The following is a 17379-nucleotide window of genomic DNA, read 5'->3' on the forward strand; positions in this document are numbered from 1 at the left end:
ACTCGGTAAGTGAGGATGCCTGTAAAGAGAGTACCTCGACGTCAGTCTCGTGTCTAAGGTACTGTCTGAGTCAAGCTGCCTCCCATGAATGGAGGGGGAAAGACGATCTCCCATGAGCCACTCATGTATGGAGGAGTACGATGAACCTCCCGTGTGGCTATTCAGAGCCTCTCATGTATGGAGGAGAAGTTGACTGTGTAGGATCTTCATTCTTATGGATGCAGATGGCTTGAGGAGGCTGAAGATAATCCAACCTGGTCAAGTCTCTAACCTCAAACCAACAAATTAATACCGGTGAAGAACTGATACACAGTCAACTGATGCAGATGGCTGTGCAGAGGAGGCTGAAGATAATCCAACCTGGTCATCCGCATCTACCTAACCTCAAAGGCCTGACAACAAATTAATACTCTCAATATGAACCCCGACCAACAGAGACTCTCAAGTTCATTACACTACCATTAACTACCCAAAACTCCCCAGACCCTGACATTACAATCTAATTATAAAATTGAGTTGGCCACAACAAAAGGACCCAGCAAGTAACCCTTCTCTGAAGAAAACTGAATATCTCTGAGGTAGAACGTCGTGAAAACCGACACCGACTTCCAAGTAGCCGCCTCCAAGATCGCCGACACTGAAAAATTCCTCAAGAAGGCCGAAGAAATAGCCATTCCCCTGATACTATGCGCCCTTGGGTGCGAAGAACTTGAAGGCTCCGAAAGCAATGAAAAACCCTCCGACGCTTGACTAATAACCTCTCTCAAGAAGAAACTAATTGCATTTTTGGAAATGGGCCAAGATGGATACTTAGGGGAAACACATAAGGTTCTCGGACGAGGCAAAAGTTTCTCGGTACGAGACAAATATAAGGTTCTTGGATGAGGCAAAAGTTTCTCAGTATGAGACAAATAAGCTTTGAGAGCCCTAACCAGACATAGCAGCATTTTGGAAGTGTTGCCTCCTACGAAATCATCCAAAGACACAACTTTAAACGCTCTAAGAAGAGGATTCGTTTCTAATTCGGATTTAACAACAAATTCCGGCAAGTACAAAAGAAAAATATCCTTCCCCAAAAAGGATACCGACCTAGACACTGCCCAATCCTCGCCAATTCTTCTTGCTGTAGCCAGAGCAACTAAAAATAACACCTTTTTGGTTAACTGCCTTAATGACAACAACTCTAAGGGTTCGAATGATGAAGAGCTTAACAAACTTAAAACAGCAACTAAATCCCACGAGGGGCCTGAAGTGGAAAAATTGGACCCTCTATTTTAAAAGATCTTAATAGATCATGTAAAATTCTGCTGGTCGAAAGCTCAGGTAGATGAAATCGGAACATGCTACTGAGCATCAACCTATAACCAGCAATCGCAGAATAAGATAGATTCTTTTTCTTTCTCAAAAACAAGAGGAAGTCCGCTACTTTCGCCGCTGACAGACGTGAAATACTATGACCCTCTTTTCGGCAACAACTATGGTACATCGCCCACCTGGCCTGGTAAAGTTTCCTAGTCAAACTTCTCAGACAGAAAGACAGTTGGCGAGCCACTGCTTTAGAGAGTCCTGAATGATGGGCTGCTTGCTGGAGAGTCTCCAAGCAGCTAGCTTCAGCACGCGGAGGTTCTGATGGAAGTAAAGGAAATGGGGCTGTCTGAGAAGGTCTCTCCTCTCTGGAAGGAATACTGGGACTTCCGTCAACATGTCCAGAAGGCCTAGAAACCAAGGTCTTTGGGACCACAAGGGGCATATCAAAGTCATCTGCGTGTTGACACTGTTTCTGAGTTTGATCAAACTTCCTGGATCAACCCAAAAGGAGGGAATGCATACACTTGCATGTTGTCCCAGGAGTGCAGCATTGCATCTGTCCCGCAGGACATGGGGTCCACTACTGGGGAGAAGTAGACCAGAAGACGGAAATTTAACCTGGTGGCAAAAAGATCCACTGTTGCTGGCCATCTCTTCAACAGAGGTTGAACTTCCTCTTGAACTAGAGTCCATTCGCCCCCAAGAACTTCCTGCGAACGACTCAAAGCATCTGCCAAGACACTGAGTTTCCCCGACACAAATTGAGGGATGACAGCAACTCAGCGGTCCTCGCACCAACGAAGAAATCTTTGTGCTACGTCGTTTAATGCTTGCGATTTTGTTCCCCCCTCTTTCTTGAGATACGACACTGCCATAACGTTGTTGCAAAACAGCGCTACTATCTTGTTGCTTACTTGCTCTGAGAAGCAACATGGAGCCTCCTCTACTGCTCTCAACTCTCTGAAATTTATGGCCTCCTCTTGATCCAGATCCCTCAAAAGGCCTTGGGCCTGAGATTCCTCCAGGGTCGCACCCCAACCCCGATCTGAGGCATCTGTGAACAGATGAACATCTGGCAGAGGGGAGTCTAATCTTACGCCGACGGTCAGATGATGTCCTTCTGACCACCACCAAAGATCCTTCAGGCAAGAATCATCCCAGACTATGAACACGGTCTCTTCCCGAAAGTCCCAGCAATTCCTGAGACACACCTGCAGAGAACACATCCGGAGACAAGACCCTGGAACTAGAAGCGAGAGGAAGGACATTCGACCAAGCAAGCTTTTCCACAGGCTCAATGGTTGAGCTCTGTTCGACAGGAATACAGTAAACGCCCGTATTCGCAGGGGATGTGTACCACACCCCCCCCGCAAATAGTTACAATCCGCAAATACTTAAAACCCCTCTAAAAACACTTAGAACTGCCTATTTTGATAGTTTAAACACAAGAAAAACCCTCTAAAAATGCTTAAATCTGAGTATTTTAATAGTTTTATCACAAAAAGTGCATTTAGTCATGAAAATTATATGAAAATATAGTTATTAGTGAATATTTCTCAGTGAAAAATACCACGAATAGGCAAATTTTCCGCAAATAACGGGTAGATACATTCCACAGAGAAATCCGCGAATACGTGAGTCCGCGAATTCTGAGAACGTGAATATGGGGAGTTTACTGTACCTCCAGTTGGCTTAGAATCGCCAGAATCAGCTCTTCCGTCGGGAAAGCCCTCAAAAGACGAGTCTGAATTGTCACCCCTAAATAGGTCTTTACCTGCGCTGGCATTAGTGAGCTTTTGTCTAAATTGACTAAATTTCCTAAAGTTTGACACAGGTTCAGTAGGAAATCCCTTGCCTGGAACACCCCGTCCACAGACAAAGCCTGAACCAACCAATCGTCAAGATATCTCCTCATCCGAAAACCCCGACGATGCATTATGTCCGAAATAGGAGACTCCCCTCGTGAAGACCTGAGGTGCTGTGGTCAGACTGAAGCAGAGGACTTTGAACTGGAATGTTCCAGTTGGACCCAAGAAACGAAGGAACTTCCGAGATTCCTGATGAATCAGAACCTGGAGATATGCTTCCTTGAGGTCCACTGAAATCATCCAATTGTCTCTCCGAACTGACCACAGCACCGACTGCGAAGTTTCCATGTGAAACTCTGTTGAGACTATCAACCGGTTGAGACCCGAGAGATCTATAATAGGTCTCCAAGATCCTCCCGCTTTTGGGGCCACGAAGATCCGGCTGTAAAAACCCAGAGAAGGGGTAGCGGGGTCTAATGCTCCCTTCTCTAAAAGGGCTTAGATCTCTGCCGCCAAAGCTATCCCCTTGATGGAAGATGGGGAATAACTGGGAAGGTAAACCGGAGAGCTGGATAGAGGAGGACAAGAATGAAAAGGGACTTTGTACCCCTCCCTTAACACCTCCACTACCCAACTCTCTGCGCCCCACTCCTTCCAGATGTTCCAGAAGGGGGCAAGGTAACCTCCTACAGGTGCAGGCAAAGGAACATCTACTTTCGAAAACTCTTCTTAAACGACAAAGGTTTCGATACCGCGGCAGACGGGGGACTTGGAACGCGAACGCTTAGCTGGAGATGACATTCTTGACCCTTTAGGAGATCTGGAACTTTGAGCAGCTACCCGAATCTGCCAATGTCAAAGGCACAAAGTTTACCATGGAAGAGACATCCTCCTCCCTAAATAGACTGTTGTTGAGCGCAAACGGAGCCCTCAACAGAACCCTCTTATGAATCTCCAGGTAATGAGGAGGCAGATGATTCAAAAAGAAATCCCTCCTCTTCTTTCCAAAGAATGTCGTACAGCCTGCAGAAATGTTAGCCTGGTAAGCCAACCCCATAGAAACTGAAGTGATGAGGTTATCAAACAACGCAGGATCGGAGGGAGTATATCCATCCTGTTTAAGGAACCCCATTAACTCGGACAACACCCACATAGAGTGGGACAAGGCCTCTGACTGGCTGCGAAAGGTGTCCTCCAAAATACAAGCCTCCCTAGATGTAACTGAGACCAGATGATTTGACGAAGGAACCCGAGAGAGAAGAGCCTCAACAGATTCGTTGAGAGGAATCCTGACACCCGCAGAGGGGTTACCTGCTACCTTGTAAAACCCCTTCCGAATAGGGAGCAAGATTGAATCCTGCTTACCCAACCCAATAATAGCAGCTAACCTAGAGTCCACCTCCTTCAACGCCTGCTCGACTCAGCCAAACCAGACCAGATTCTTTGATGTTTGAGAGACTACCGGTTTCGTTGCATATAGTGATTCGAACATCACTTGATTTGGTTGTGTAGGCTCCTCAGGAGCCTTGGACTGCGGATAAAGGGAATGGATAAAGTCCACCATCTGCTTATACTCACTCTCATTAGCTGGAGAAAAACTAATATCTGGTACTGGATCCTCTTCTTCAAAGGAACATTCTTTGTCAGACAGGTCCGACCAAACAGGAACAGGAAGAGACAGGCTAACCACTAGCAAGCGCTGAACTCGAAAACCCAGAACTTGTTACACCTGGGTGCATGAGACGGACACCTGACGTATCTGTCGTGAACATACTCGAGCCAACCACAGTCGGTTGCGGAAACCCCGCACCACCCAGTGACGATGACGCAACACCTGGACCGGCCACACCCGGGCGACAAACACCCACCCCTGAGAGTGAAGAGGCCACAACACCCGATCCATGCAAATCCAGACGAATCAAACCCGCAAGAGAACAGGAATCCAGAACCGAAGTCACGCTGGTTAAGGAAGGAGGAAAAACTCCTTGATGACCCGGAATCAAACCCGAACCTACATTGAATGCCTTAGGCGGAGGAACAGAGAAACCTGCAGGAAAAGTTGAGAAAGAAGAAGAAGAAGAAGGAGAGAAAAAGGAAGAAGCCACACTTGGAGTAACCACCGGAGGGCCTACCGCCGACGTCGGACAGGTGGAGAACATACCGACTGGTCCAGAACTCAAAGGAGTTTCAAAGGGCAAACTACGAGCTACTGAACCCAAGGTAATCGAAGAAGGCAAATTACCAGCTATCCTAGAGAGTGGAGAGGCTGAGGAAACTATTGGTACTGATACACTGAACGCTGGGACAGGCAAACTGCAAACTGCCGTAGCATCCGCGAGAATCGCGGTGGATACATTACGGTTAGAACCCCGTAAAGGATGAAAATAAGGAGTTGCTGAAGCCTCCGCAACCACCTGACAAGCATCTAGATCGGATGCCTGAGAAACTACAGGATTCGCAAAAGGTGATGAAGGAGGATCTGCTAAAGGTACACTCTCCCTTAACCCTGAAGAGAGAGGAGGAGCCGCTGAAGCTCTAACATCACAGGGTTGAACCAAAGAAAAATCTTTGCTCTGCTGAGTTAAAGGCAAAGAAACAGGATGAGCAAACAAAGACCCCGAAGAGCCCTCCGAAGAGTAGACTGAAAAAGAAGACTGAGTAAGGGCAATGGAAAAAGGCTTAGAAGAAATTGGGGAAATGGAACATTCTGAAGCCACTGAAGAGGCCACAGATTTCAAAGAAAGAAAATAGACCGATCCTGTTCCCCCATGATAATCTTGATAGACACCATTAGCAAATTCAGGAAAATTCTTCAAAACATGACCATGAATATTGGAAAAACCAAAATTAAAACACTGCCTAACTAGCAATCTATAACCTTTAGAGAGACCCAACAAATCTGCATTATATTCAGCAACATTGAAAACCTGATTGCCAGAATTACCACCACCGCAAGACGAAAGAAATTTATCCCCCAAAGGAAAAGGAACCTTTGAAGAAGGAGTATTCTCCAAAATTTCAAAAGCAGACAAACCAGAAACCAAATCTGAAAGACCCTCCACGGATTTAAAAACCTTCTGTTGCAAAGAGCACGAAGAAGGAAATAAAACCGAAGATGGATCTAAAGGAGAAGCCAAAATATTAGAAACCCCAACCAAACCTGAACCCGAAGAAGACTGCACCTTCAACTTCTCTTCCTGAATACTTCCTAAAGTACTATTCCTACTCGTCTGTGACATACCTAATTCTAAATCCACCTTAGAACTTACACTTTGAGAGGGAAGAGGGAAATCTGCTGCCAACACTGCCTGCTCCGCACCGGGGGCGCTGGCAGATCCTACCTTCGAGGTTTGCAGTTCTCCATGACCCCCGGCACCCATTAGGGCTGGTTCTGGAACAGGCTGGGGGGCTGAAAAAGAACGATTAGAATCTACAACATTAGTACTACTATCACTATCTTTAATTTCAGTTAATTTAGTCATAAAGCTAGGAAATAGACTAGACATACTAGCTGATAACTTATCTTCTAAATTCTTGAATAATTCAGGCTCTAACACTTCCTTATCAGGAGCCTCTAGCCTCTACAGCTGGTTCTGACCTATGCTTACTCTTAGTAGCTAAGGATTTTCTGTGCTTTACATAATCTTCCAACTGATCTACCGACCAAGACCTACACTCGTCACATCTTAGACTGACATTACATTGAATCTTTCTACATGATACACAAAGAGAATGTCTGTCATGCTTTAGGGTACTCATCCTACACTTGCAGGCCGTACATGATTGATGAGCGGTAGCATCTCCAGCAGTAGAAAGCTCAGTCGTCAAGGCTGTAGCAGGAGTGGAAGCAGCGGCGCTAATAGACAGAGGCGTCTTCATGTCTGATTTATCCATCTCAAAGTCCAAAAACAAAGCCAAAGACCAAACCGGGAGAGAAGTTCCAAAACCAGTCAATAAAGTACAAATCCAGGAGAAAGGGGCGATGAAAACAGTCCAAGTCGTTATCTGATATCCAAATTACTTACAAGGGGGTTGGGCTAAAGACCAAAAGTTTGCCTGATGCAGGATACATCCACACAGCACGGCGCACTGATAACAATTGGGGATGTCGGCCTCGGTCGGCCGGTATTTGCAGCAGTGTTGTCAATGGTACCTCAGGTAACTCATTTGACAAGATTTTTCCTGTAGCGTTGGTAACGCTGACAGTTAACTACCCACTTTCTGATTAAAAAATTATGGGGATATAGTTTGGGCTGGTCAATGACCAGGGCTAATTCAGTTGTTCAGGGAGTATTGCAACATATAAAATATGCACTTCGCCTCAACTACACAAGATTACAGTAATAGGAAATCATGTGTGTGTAGAAGGGTCATGGACATGTAGGTGGTTGGGGGGAGGAGGAGGGGAAGGCCAAGATTCAGATGGAAAGATAATGTACCAAATGACATGCAGAGAAAAAGGGTTAAGCGAACAGGATACGCAAGATAGAAGATGGCAAAGGCTTACACAGAACAGCAACCCCATATAGAGATGGGTAAAGGCTGAAGACAAAGAAGACAGTAACAGGAAATCTTGTAACTGTTTACAGAAATAGAAAAGTATAAAAACTTAGACGGTACATAAAAGTATCAAATGAGGAGCCCTTCAAATATGGCTAAACTAATGTGACCCTTTACGAAGACAATTCCCCAATGAATATTACTTACAATGTGTTACTCCAGCAAGTGTCTGATAGAATGTTGGAGTCTCCAAATCATTGCATAAAGATGCATGACAAGGCTCAGCAAGTAACCAACGGGTGACAGTTGTAGCATCGGGGTAGGTTATCAACCAATCTTTGAATTCTTCATAAGTTGCACGCTCATTCTGTACAAAACAGTTGTCAATTTAAAACCAGGATCTGGGTACTGTATGCATTCACCTTAAGTCCAAAGCATTTCCATATCTTGCATAAAAGAACTGCTAGAAGTCACAAGAAGCTAGTCACTAACAGAGCCCAAAATTAGTAAGATTAGATTTAATAAAACAGCTTACTTTACTGACAGTAACATTAATGACTTAACTTAGAGAATTAAGCAAAATAAGCATGCAATGCCTGCCTGTCTGCAAGCACACAATAGATAATTATTTTCTTTCATTCACTGTCATGTCATAATAAAATAATGTAAAAAATGTAAACATCTTTTAATAAAAGTTGAGATATATTCATCAAATATCATTCAATAAAATATCTACAAGCCAGAAAAATACAACTGCATATACACAAGTCCTGCCATACAATTGTAATGTTTACTTTCTTCTCAAATGGCAGATACATATAATATGCACATATCAACTAGAACAAGAAACTAATCTAAGTCAAAGTGAAGTATTAAACTATAACTAGTTATAAGATGATCAAAAACAATTCCATCATTAAAATGAAACAGACCTAGCTAAATTTGCCTCAATGGTTTACAGAACAGGATAAGAAATACTATCATTTAATCCATCACCATAGTACCCAAGCTATGTAGATCACAGCCATGAGCACTGCAATATTATTATTTACTATCTGAGAGAAAAATACCATTATCCTGTCTGGGGAGGCCACCAATCACAGTCATGACATCAGTGGCCCGAACATCACATCAAACAGAGAGAAAAGGTAACTTTAACTCTCCTTTCCAAAGATATAAAAATGAGATACAACACTAACCGGTCCAAAACACTTATGCAAAATCTCCGGTGTGTATCCCCCTTCCGTTTGCTGCAACTGCCGCAGCATATCACTCTTGACGACATGTGTCCCGGCTTCATTTGCGTAAACTCCAAAAATAACTGTGAAATCAAGAAAGGTGCAAGTTAGAAACCTTTGCAAATTCTCAAAGTGAGTACATGATGAATTCTGTCTTAAATAATATTTAATAAGCCATTTATTGCTATAAATGAGCACTCGGTTCATTATGACTGGAAAGCACAGTTACACTTGACAAAATTAGTATGGCAACAGCAGCGTGACAAATGTAATTAGAGTACAATAAGATAGTAATAATGTGTTATTGCTGCTTGACATTTATTATTATTATATTATTATTATTATTGACAGTAACTGAACTAGTCCATTTTGTATTGTATAATGAAATCAGTTTAGCCTTGTTACAAAAATGTCATCACTAAAACATAAAATTTTTCAAAACACCCAAGAACAGGTACAATTCTGCTGCACATCTTACTCATTACACTCAACCTTTCTGTGCACGCCCTGAGTTTGGTATAGGTAACATATACTGCACTACTTAGTAGGCTGTTCTTAAGCAAAACTGTAATGTAATTCATGTACTTACTGAGAGAGAGATAAGCACCTATCTACAAAATCTAAGCCTAAGATAAAAGGATACTCAAGATTTACTATGTAAAATTTTCCACTCAACTTAGTATATTAACCCACATAGCAACCAAATTATGTACAAATTTTTATTTATAACTGATTTAAAAGTTTAATGGTCCTTTTATGCTACATTTGAATGAAATGCCACAATTGAAGAGGAATGATGTGTTGTTAATATTCTTTACCAACAGATTTCTTAAAAATTCAGATTATAATTTAGTGGCTTTAAATTTGCCAAATGTAAAGCAATATTTTCACTTCTGACATTCTTATAAACTAACAGGACTTATCGCAGCTAACTGCACAGACTGATCACAATAATATTTCAAAACATAACCCAGGGGAGTTTGTATATAATTTGGAACTTGTATGTCTTAAATGGTATTGTTTTCAAATGCATATCAACATCCACAACTTGTGAGGATTTTGTTTTCATTTTTGGTCACCCATCTACTTTTCATTAGCTAATCTCAATTTCAACCTCTTTTGAAAATATGCACAGCTAACTGTATAAACAAATATTTCTGAAAATCTGTTTGTACATTGGTAATAAAATGTGAATTTCTTCAGGGCCTATATTAATTAACAATTTTATTAATTTTATATTTTGAAGCACATACATATCCTGTCATAATATTTTGTATGCTAAAAGCCTATGGTGTTAATAATTTCTGTTCAGTGAATCTCACCCTAATGTTCTGATGATTAATGTGAAGCCTTTTGTGCTACAGTCTGAATATGCCACACACACTTCCCACATGATGCAACACCTTGAAATCTGGCTACAGAAAGGTCTTGCAAAAAGTAGCATACAGTAATCCAACCACTCTTAAAAACCAAATGGTCTTTACCAAGTTGTGCCATCAGGGGTTCAACATGGTTGAAGCTGATAAACCCTAATCATCACATCAACTGATGGTTTGGGGCAGCAAGTCACTGATGAATCAATACCAAGCACATGACCATCAAAAGTAAGTAGATTAACTTACCTTACTGCCCATTAGTGACAAAAATTTAACCTACATCACACTTTAATCAGTATATACCTAAATTCCACAGTATGTACAGTATTGTGACCATGTCATAACATCACAGGATTAAGATTTAACACCCTACCGTAATGTCAGTATACTTTGCACGGGTAAACAAAAACTCTTAAATTATTCCTGCAACCTCTCTAATGAATATGGCCCTTTATATCAAAAGTTTATTCCAAAGAAAATACAGTTAAATTTACTAGAATTTTCACTCAAATTTCCACCAGTAACCCTCCAAACAATTTTGATGAAGCAACAAATATTTTCAATGAAACCTGCATACAAGGAGGTCTACTTCCAAAGAATATTAATGATGATAATAATGGTCACATGAAGCCTACAAATTATTAGCTCTGGATGACACTGGTAAGGCTGTTTTGCAAGAGACACGTCATCAGATATGTCATGATTCAAAGTTCCTAAAGAGTTCCTGAACATCCTGTTTGTCCTTATGTCGAGGATCTTGTGAAGACTGGTCACTGGGGTACAGCCTCATTTGCTTGCACCACAAAATGAGCCAGATTATATTCTGTAACTGGTTTAATCCACTGAAACCACCAAAAAATAGCACAAACAAAACTTTGCACATCGTACGAATACCAACTGCTTGTGCCAACATTACATCTTATTATTCAGCAAGAAAACCTAATGAGAATGATTCACAAAGCAAGTCATATAACTAATACTGTATATAGTACTGTTATTGGTCCTCTTACAATAAAAGTAACCCGGACCATGCATTCAAGGTTTAACAATTATGCTTTGAGAGCATTAGACAATAATTTACAAAATATCTTTCCCTGTCCTCATATTTTTTTCTAGTTATATTTTTTAAATAATAATTTAATTCTCAGCTCTTCCCACAAACACCCAAATAAGGGGGAAGAGGCATATCATGAGGTGCCCTACATGATATGAATTACAAGGGTGCTTCATTTCTGAAAGTGAGACAACAAAGTTTGCATTCTAAAACATCTAAGAGCTAAGGTGTAAAACATGCTTCATAACATGGAATAAAATATATTGATATTTCAATCTATACCACTTCTCAAACACTTTCAAATCAAGAGAGAGAGAGAGAGAGAAAGATTTTTTCATCCTGCACTGAATTTTTTATCCTTCCAAATAAAATTGGGAATATTTTCTTGAAATATTTATCAACATACTCAATAAGAGAAGTCTTTTATTCACTACACAGCAAACTGTGGAATAGTCTCAGTGCAAAGATTATGAATGCTGATGTTCATAAGTGTAAGGAAGCTGTAATGTTTGATCAAAGTGCTGGACATCATTGCCTCAATTTTATGTATTTATGGCTATGTATTCTTAACTCTTCCTGTACATATGCAGTAAAATAACATTTTTATGATAAAATAAAATTTTATACATACTTACCAAGTAATTACATAAATAAATATTCTACCTCGTGCAGCAACTTTCTGAATTTCGTGGTAGCATTTTTTAATTGCTTTACCCAGGTAACAGCCCTGTTCTCTACGGGGAATATTGAAACAACACAGCAGCTGGTTGACAAGTCATTTATGCCCTCATGTCCATGAGAGGGGAGGAGGGAGGGCTCTAATATTTTTAATTACAGTAATACCTCGAACTTGCACGATTCGAGTTGCACGAATTCACAGACGCATGAATTTTTTATTGGAACCTAACTAATGGTCATACACGAGTTTTTCACAGACACGCGAACGTTTGTGAACACTGAGAAACCCAGCAAAAGTGTTTGTTTAATTTTTATGCAATTTATAAGCTTTAAAGCTTTTATGTGTAAATTAAATAACATTACATATTATTAAAAGTAATAATTTCTCTCTCTCTCTCTCTCTCTCTCGCTTCTAGTGAGACGAATTTTTATGGTACATGTATACAGGTATGTTTATTTGTATGATAAATAAACTTTTTACCTAATAAGTACTAATTTTCAAATAATAATAATAACAATAATAATAAAACTGTAATTACAAAATTTGTATTATTTTGAACAAACAAATTCTTCCCTCCTCTTTTGTAAGGAGGAGGTGAAGACAAAAGCTGTCAGACATGTCATTTAAGATGACAAGAAAGGGAGTGTTGCTAATCGGTGGTCAAATTTTTCTTGTAATTCTCTCTCTCTCTCTCTGTGTCCGTAATAATTCATAAAAAATTTCACTCTCTTAAGTAAGGACAACTGTTCTCTCTCTCTCTCTCTCTCTCTCTCTCTCTCTCTCTCTCTCTCTCTCTCTCTCTCTCTCTCTCTCTCTCTCTCTCGTTTGAAGTCAGCCAACCTACGTGTTACATCACTGTTTCTCTATATGTCTTGAACTGTACAGTAGATAATTTTGAATTGATCTAATTTTACCTGTACCGTTTATAAACTGTAAATGTGCCGTTCTAAAACACAGAGACATAGAGCATTTCAGAACAAAGAGAAAATGACAGAATAAAGGAGTTTTTTAAAACGAGGTTGAGGAGACTTCTAAAATAGATCGACAGAATGGGGGGAGAGAGTCACACCATTTATTTCTTTTTTTAAGGGTAATGTATTAAGCTAACTTTTAAATGAAAATACAGTAACTTTAATTTCATTTAATAGTTAGTTTAATACTGAATTTCCATCTTTTGATATCTAACGTAAGAATAACTCTCTCTCTCTCTCTCTCTCCCCATAATAATTCATAAATAATATAACTTGATATTTCAATTAAGGACAATCTCTATCTCTCTCTCTCTCTAGTGTGTTATTCTCTGTCTCCGTAATAATTGATACATAATTTCATTCTCTTAAGCAAGGACAACTCACTCTCTCTCTCTCTGAGCTGTTAATCAGCTCTCTCTCTCTATACTTCTTTCTCTCTCTCTCTCTCTCTCTCTCTCTCACTCTCTCTTTTTACAACTTATTAATTCTCTGTACAGTAGATAGTTTAAATTGATCTAATTTTTACCTTATTAATTCTCGAAGTGTAAATACGCTAGTGTTGCAAATTGATCTAAAACAGAGACATAATAAGTGTTAAGAGTTGTATTAGTCAAAATATAAACACCGTTTGTTCATGAAAAAGCATTTCAGAACAAAGAGAGAGAGACGCAGCATAAAGAAGTTGTTAAAAAGAGGTTCAGACAATTCTAAAAATAGATCGTTTGTAAGGGGAGAGAGAGAGAGAGAAATTCTCTTCCAAATCTGTTTTTATTTATGTCAACCATTTATTTCTCTTTTTTAAGAGTAATGTATTAAGCTAACTTTTAAATTAAATTACAGTAACTTTAATTTCATTTCAAAGTTAACTTAATAATTTGGGAGAATGATTAGGGTCACATTTAGTGTTTAAACTTTAGAAATAAGCATTTATTAGCATTTTTAGAGACCATGCCAAACTTATAAAAATTCACTTTGCGAGGGGTTCTGGAACCTAACCTCATGTAAGTTGAAGATATGATTGTACTTGGTAATTACATATAAAACTTTATTTTATCATAAAAATGTCCTTTTTATATAAGTAAATTACCAAGCAATTACATAGCTGAATAATTCCTTAATCCTGCATTGAATGGAGGTGGGACACATGGACATAATCTACTCCAAAACATTAAAGCATGATACAGGCAGTCCGCAGTTATCGGCGGGGGTTCTGTTCTGACGGTGTGACAATAACCGAAAATTGCGGATAACGAAAAAACGGTGATTTTCGGCACTTACTGGCACTGATAAGCGGAAATTGGTGATTTTTGGCGCTGAAAATTGCCAATTTTCGTTGCTAGACAAGCACTGTAAAACCAGATCACCAATAACCAAGCCCACCAATAGCCGGAGACTGCCTTTGAAATAGAAAAATCTGCCAGCACTGAAAGCAATGCTTGTTGTTTCCTTACCTAGTAAGAGAGCTACTGCAGGCGAGTACAGCCTCTGGTTGGTGCTTGTCTTGACCTGTAGTGGCGTGGCGGTATAGGGAACTTTGCAGCGAGGGATAATGTCTGATGACTAGCAAAGTTTACAAAGGTGCCCTTGCCCTGGGCGCAGCACCCAGTACCAAGATAAAAAACCAGATAACCTTGTTACCTAATTTGAAAACACTTGATAAAAACCATACCCTATCCACTAAGACTGGTGGCTACTCCAGGTACTTCATACCCCCAGGTTCCCCAAAACTCGCAAACCCTACTTCAAGGCAAAAAGATAGTAGGAGAAAAAGAGTGCTTCCTATGATTCTTCACCTAATACCATGACAGCCACCGGTAAACGCCCCAGGGGACTGCAATCATTAAACACGGTTTCTATGTCTTTCAAATAATGAGGAGCAAAAACTGACTTGCACTTCCAGTAAGTGGACTGGATAATAGCGGACAGGGACATTTTATGTCTGAATGCCAATGACGTGGACACACTCAGATGTCATGTCCTCTTACTTTAAAGATCAGTAAAAATTCCTCCTGGATCTGGGAGTGTGCTTCTTTAAATAAATCTCAGAAAGAATGACAAACCATTCTTTGACAGAGGGTGAGACGGGTTCTTAACCAAACACCAGAGGTTATTAGAAGTATCCCTAATCTTTTCTGTCCTATGAAGGCAGTGTTTCAGTGCTCTGACTGGACATAGGAACCTCTCTTCTTCCTCTTGTCCTAGAATATCTGATAAGTTCTTAACCATGAAAGAACAAGGCCAGCGCTTTGACAGGACCTCATTCTTTGCTAAAAAGCCTAGGGTGAAAGAACAAAGTGCGTCGCCTTGAAAGAAGCCCATTTTCTTGACAATGGCTTGAAATTCGCTAATGCGTTTAACCGTGGCTAACACAAAGAGGAAAAGAGTCTTACAAGTCAAATTCCTAATGGAAGAAGTCCTGAGGGGTTCAAATGATGGGCCCAACAGCCATTTAAGGACCATATCCAGATTCCAAGATACCGAAGAATAGTCCTTTTTAGATTTCATCGTCTCGAAAGACTTCAACAGGTCCTTGATATTGGGGTTTGAAGAGAGATCCAACTCTCTATGTTTAAAGACTGAGCTAAGCATAGCTCTATAGCCTTTAACACTTGAAGACAAGTTCCTTCTATTCCTTGGGAAGAGGAGAAAGTCTGCAATCTGAATTACAGTGGTCGTAGAAGATGAGAAGTTGCAACTGAGGCACCACTGTCGAAAGACTGACCACCTAGCCTGATAGACAAGACTAGAAGATCTTCTGCACTGAGCAATCACTTCTGCAGTTCCTCTTGAAAAACCCTTCGCTCTGACCAGCTTACGGACAGTCTGAATCCTGTCAGAGCAAGAGTGGACAACCCTATGTGGTGTCTTCTAAAGACGGTTTTTGAGGAAGCATTCTTGGGAAGTCTACCAGCAGATGAAGAAGGTCCGGAAACCACTTCCTCAGAGGCCAAAAGAGAGCTATGAGGGTCATGGTCATATTGCTGTGCATCTGGAACTTGTTAAAGACCTCCCTGATCATGCAGAAGAGAGGAAAGGCATACAGGTCTAGGTTCGACCAATCTTGCAGCATGGCATTCTTGGCCCATGCAAGGGGGTTTGGGGCTGGCGAGCAATACAGAGGAAGATGATGGTTCCTGGAAGTGGTAAACAAGTCTATCATTGGTTTGCCCCATAACTTCCATAGGTCTAGGCAAACTAGAGGGTCTAGGGTCCATTCTGTGGGGAGTAATTGCTTCTGGCGGCTCAGCTTCTCTGCCATCACATTTAATCTTCCCTGGATGACCCAAGTGACCAGAGTCACTTGATTTCGGTCTGCCCACAGCAGTAAGTCTCTCACTGCTTGACACAGAGCGAAGGAGTGGGTCCCAACTTGCTTCCGAATGTAGGCTAAGACCGTGGTGTTGTCTGCATGAACCATTACAGTCTTGTTGTGGACTACGGAGGCAAAACTCTGAAGGCCTAGATGCACTGCTTTCAGTTCTCTTACATTGATGCATAAGCTCTGTTGATCTGGAGTCCACATCCCAGAGACTTCTTGATTCTCTAACAAAGCTCCCCAGCCTATGTCCGACGTGTCAGAATAAAAGTTCAGGTCTGGGTTCAGCGGATGAAGGGACTTCCCTTCCGAGAGCCTTCTTTCTGACAGCCACCACTGTAGGTCTGATTTTATTTCCAGGGTGATCGGGAAGACGTGATTATCTAGCTGTGTTTTCCTGCCCCAATTAGCCTTCAGGTAAAATTGGAGAACTCTCTTATGTAACCTGCCTAATTTGACAAAGCTTTCTATGGAGGCCAGGGTCACCAATAGGATTGTCCATTGCTGAGCAGTGTAAGACGAAAGAGTTAAGAATTTTCAGACTATCTGAAGGCAGCTGGAAATCCTTGTGTGACGGAAAAGCCCAAAAAGCTTGAGAGTTCAGTATCATCCCCAGATAGAGGATTTTTTGTGAAGAGGTCAACTGGGACTTCTGAAGGTTTAAAAGAAAGCCCAGCTCCTGGGTCAGAAGAATAGTCTTGTGCGTGTCCTCCATGCACTTGCCCTTCAATGGGGATCGAAGCAGCCAGTCGTCTAGGTAGAGACTCACACTGATCCCTAGTAAATGGAGCCATTTCAAAAGAGGAGCGAGAACTTAAGAGAACACCTGAGGGGCCGTTGAAATGCCAAAGGAGAGGGCCCGAAAATGGTATATTTTTCACTGAAAGACAAACCTCAGTTATTTTCTAGACACTGGATGAAGTGGGATATGAAAACACTCATCCTGCATATCTATTGTTACCGACTTGTCTCCATCTTGAATTTTGTCTTCAAGACGAAATGACTGAGTGCACTCACATCGAGGACTGGTCTCCAACACCCCAATGTTTTGGGAACCACACAGAGACGATCGTAAAATCCCTCCATGTCGGTGTCTCGAACCTCCTTTTTGCTGAATGAGGGAGGAGAC

General features: G+C 41.0%; 1 protein-coding gene across 4 annotated transcripts in view; it reads right to left on the reverse strand.

Moving 5' to 3' along the window:
- Positions 1–17379, reverse strand: part of Usp32 (Ubiquitin specific protease 32) — a 186135-nt gene that overhangs the window by 128850 nt on the left and 39906 nt on the right. For all 4 annotated transcript variants that reach the window (XM_067115460.1, XM_067115461.1, XM_067115459.1 and 1 more), the window contains exons 4-5: positions 8816–8937; positions 7824–7983 (exon numbers count right to left, since the gene is read on the reverse strand). In XM_067115460.1, coding sequence (XP_066971561.1) covers positions 7824–7983; positions 8816–8937 — 282 coding nt within the window. The remainder of the gene's footprint in view (positions 1–7823; positions 7984–8815; positions 8938–17379) is intronic.

The sequence above is a fragment of the Macrobrachium rosenbergii genome, chromosome 13, assembly GCF_040412425.1.
Source record: "Macrobrachium rosenbergii isolate ZJJX-2024 chromosome 13, ASM4041242v1, whole genome shotgun sequence".
Classification (NCBI taxonomy): domain Eukaryota; kingdom Metazoa; phylum Arthropoda; class Malacostraca; order Decapoda; family Palaemonidae; genus Macrobrachium; species Macrobrachium rosenbergii.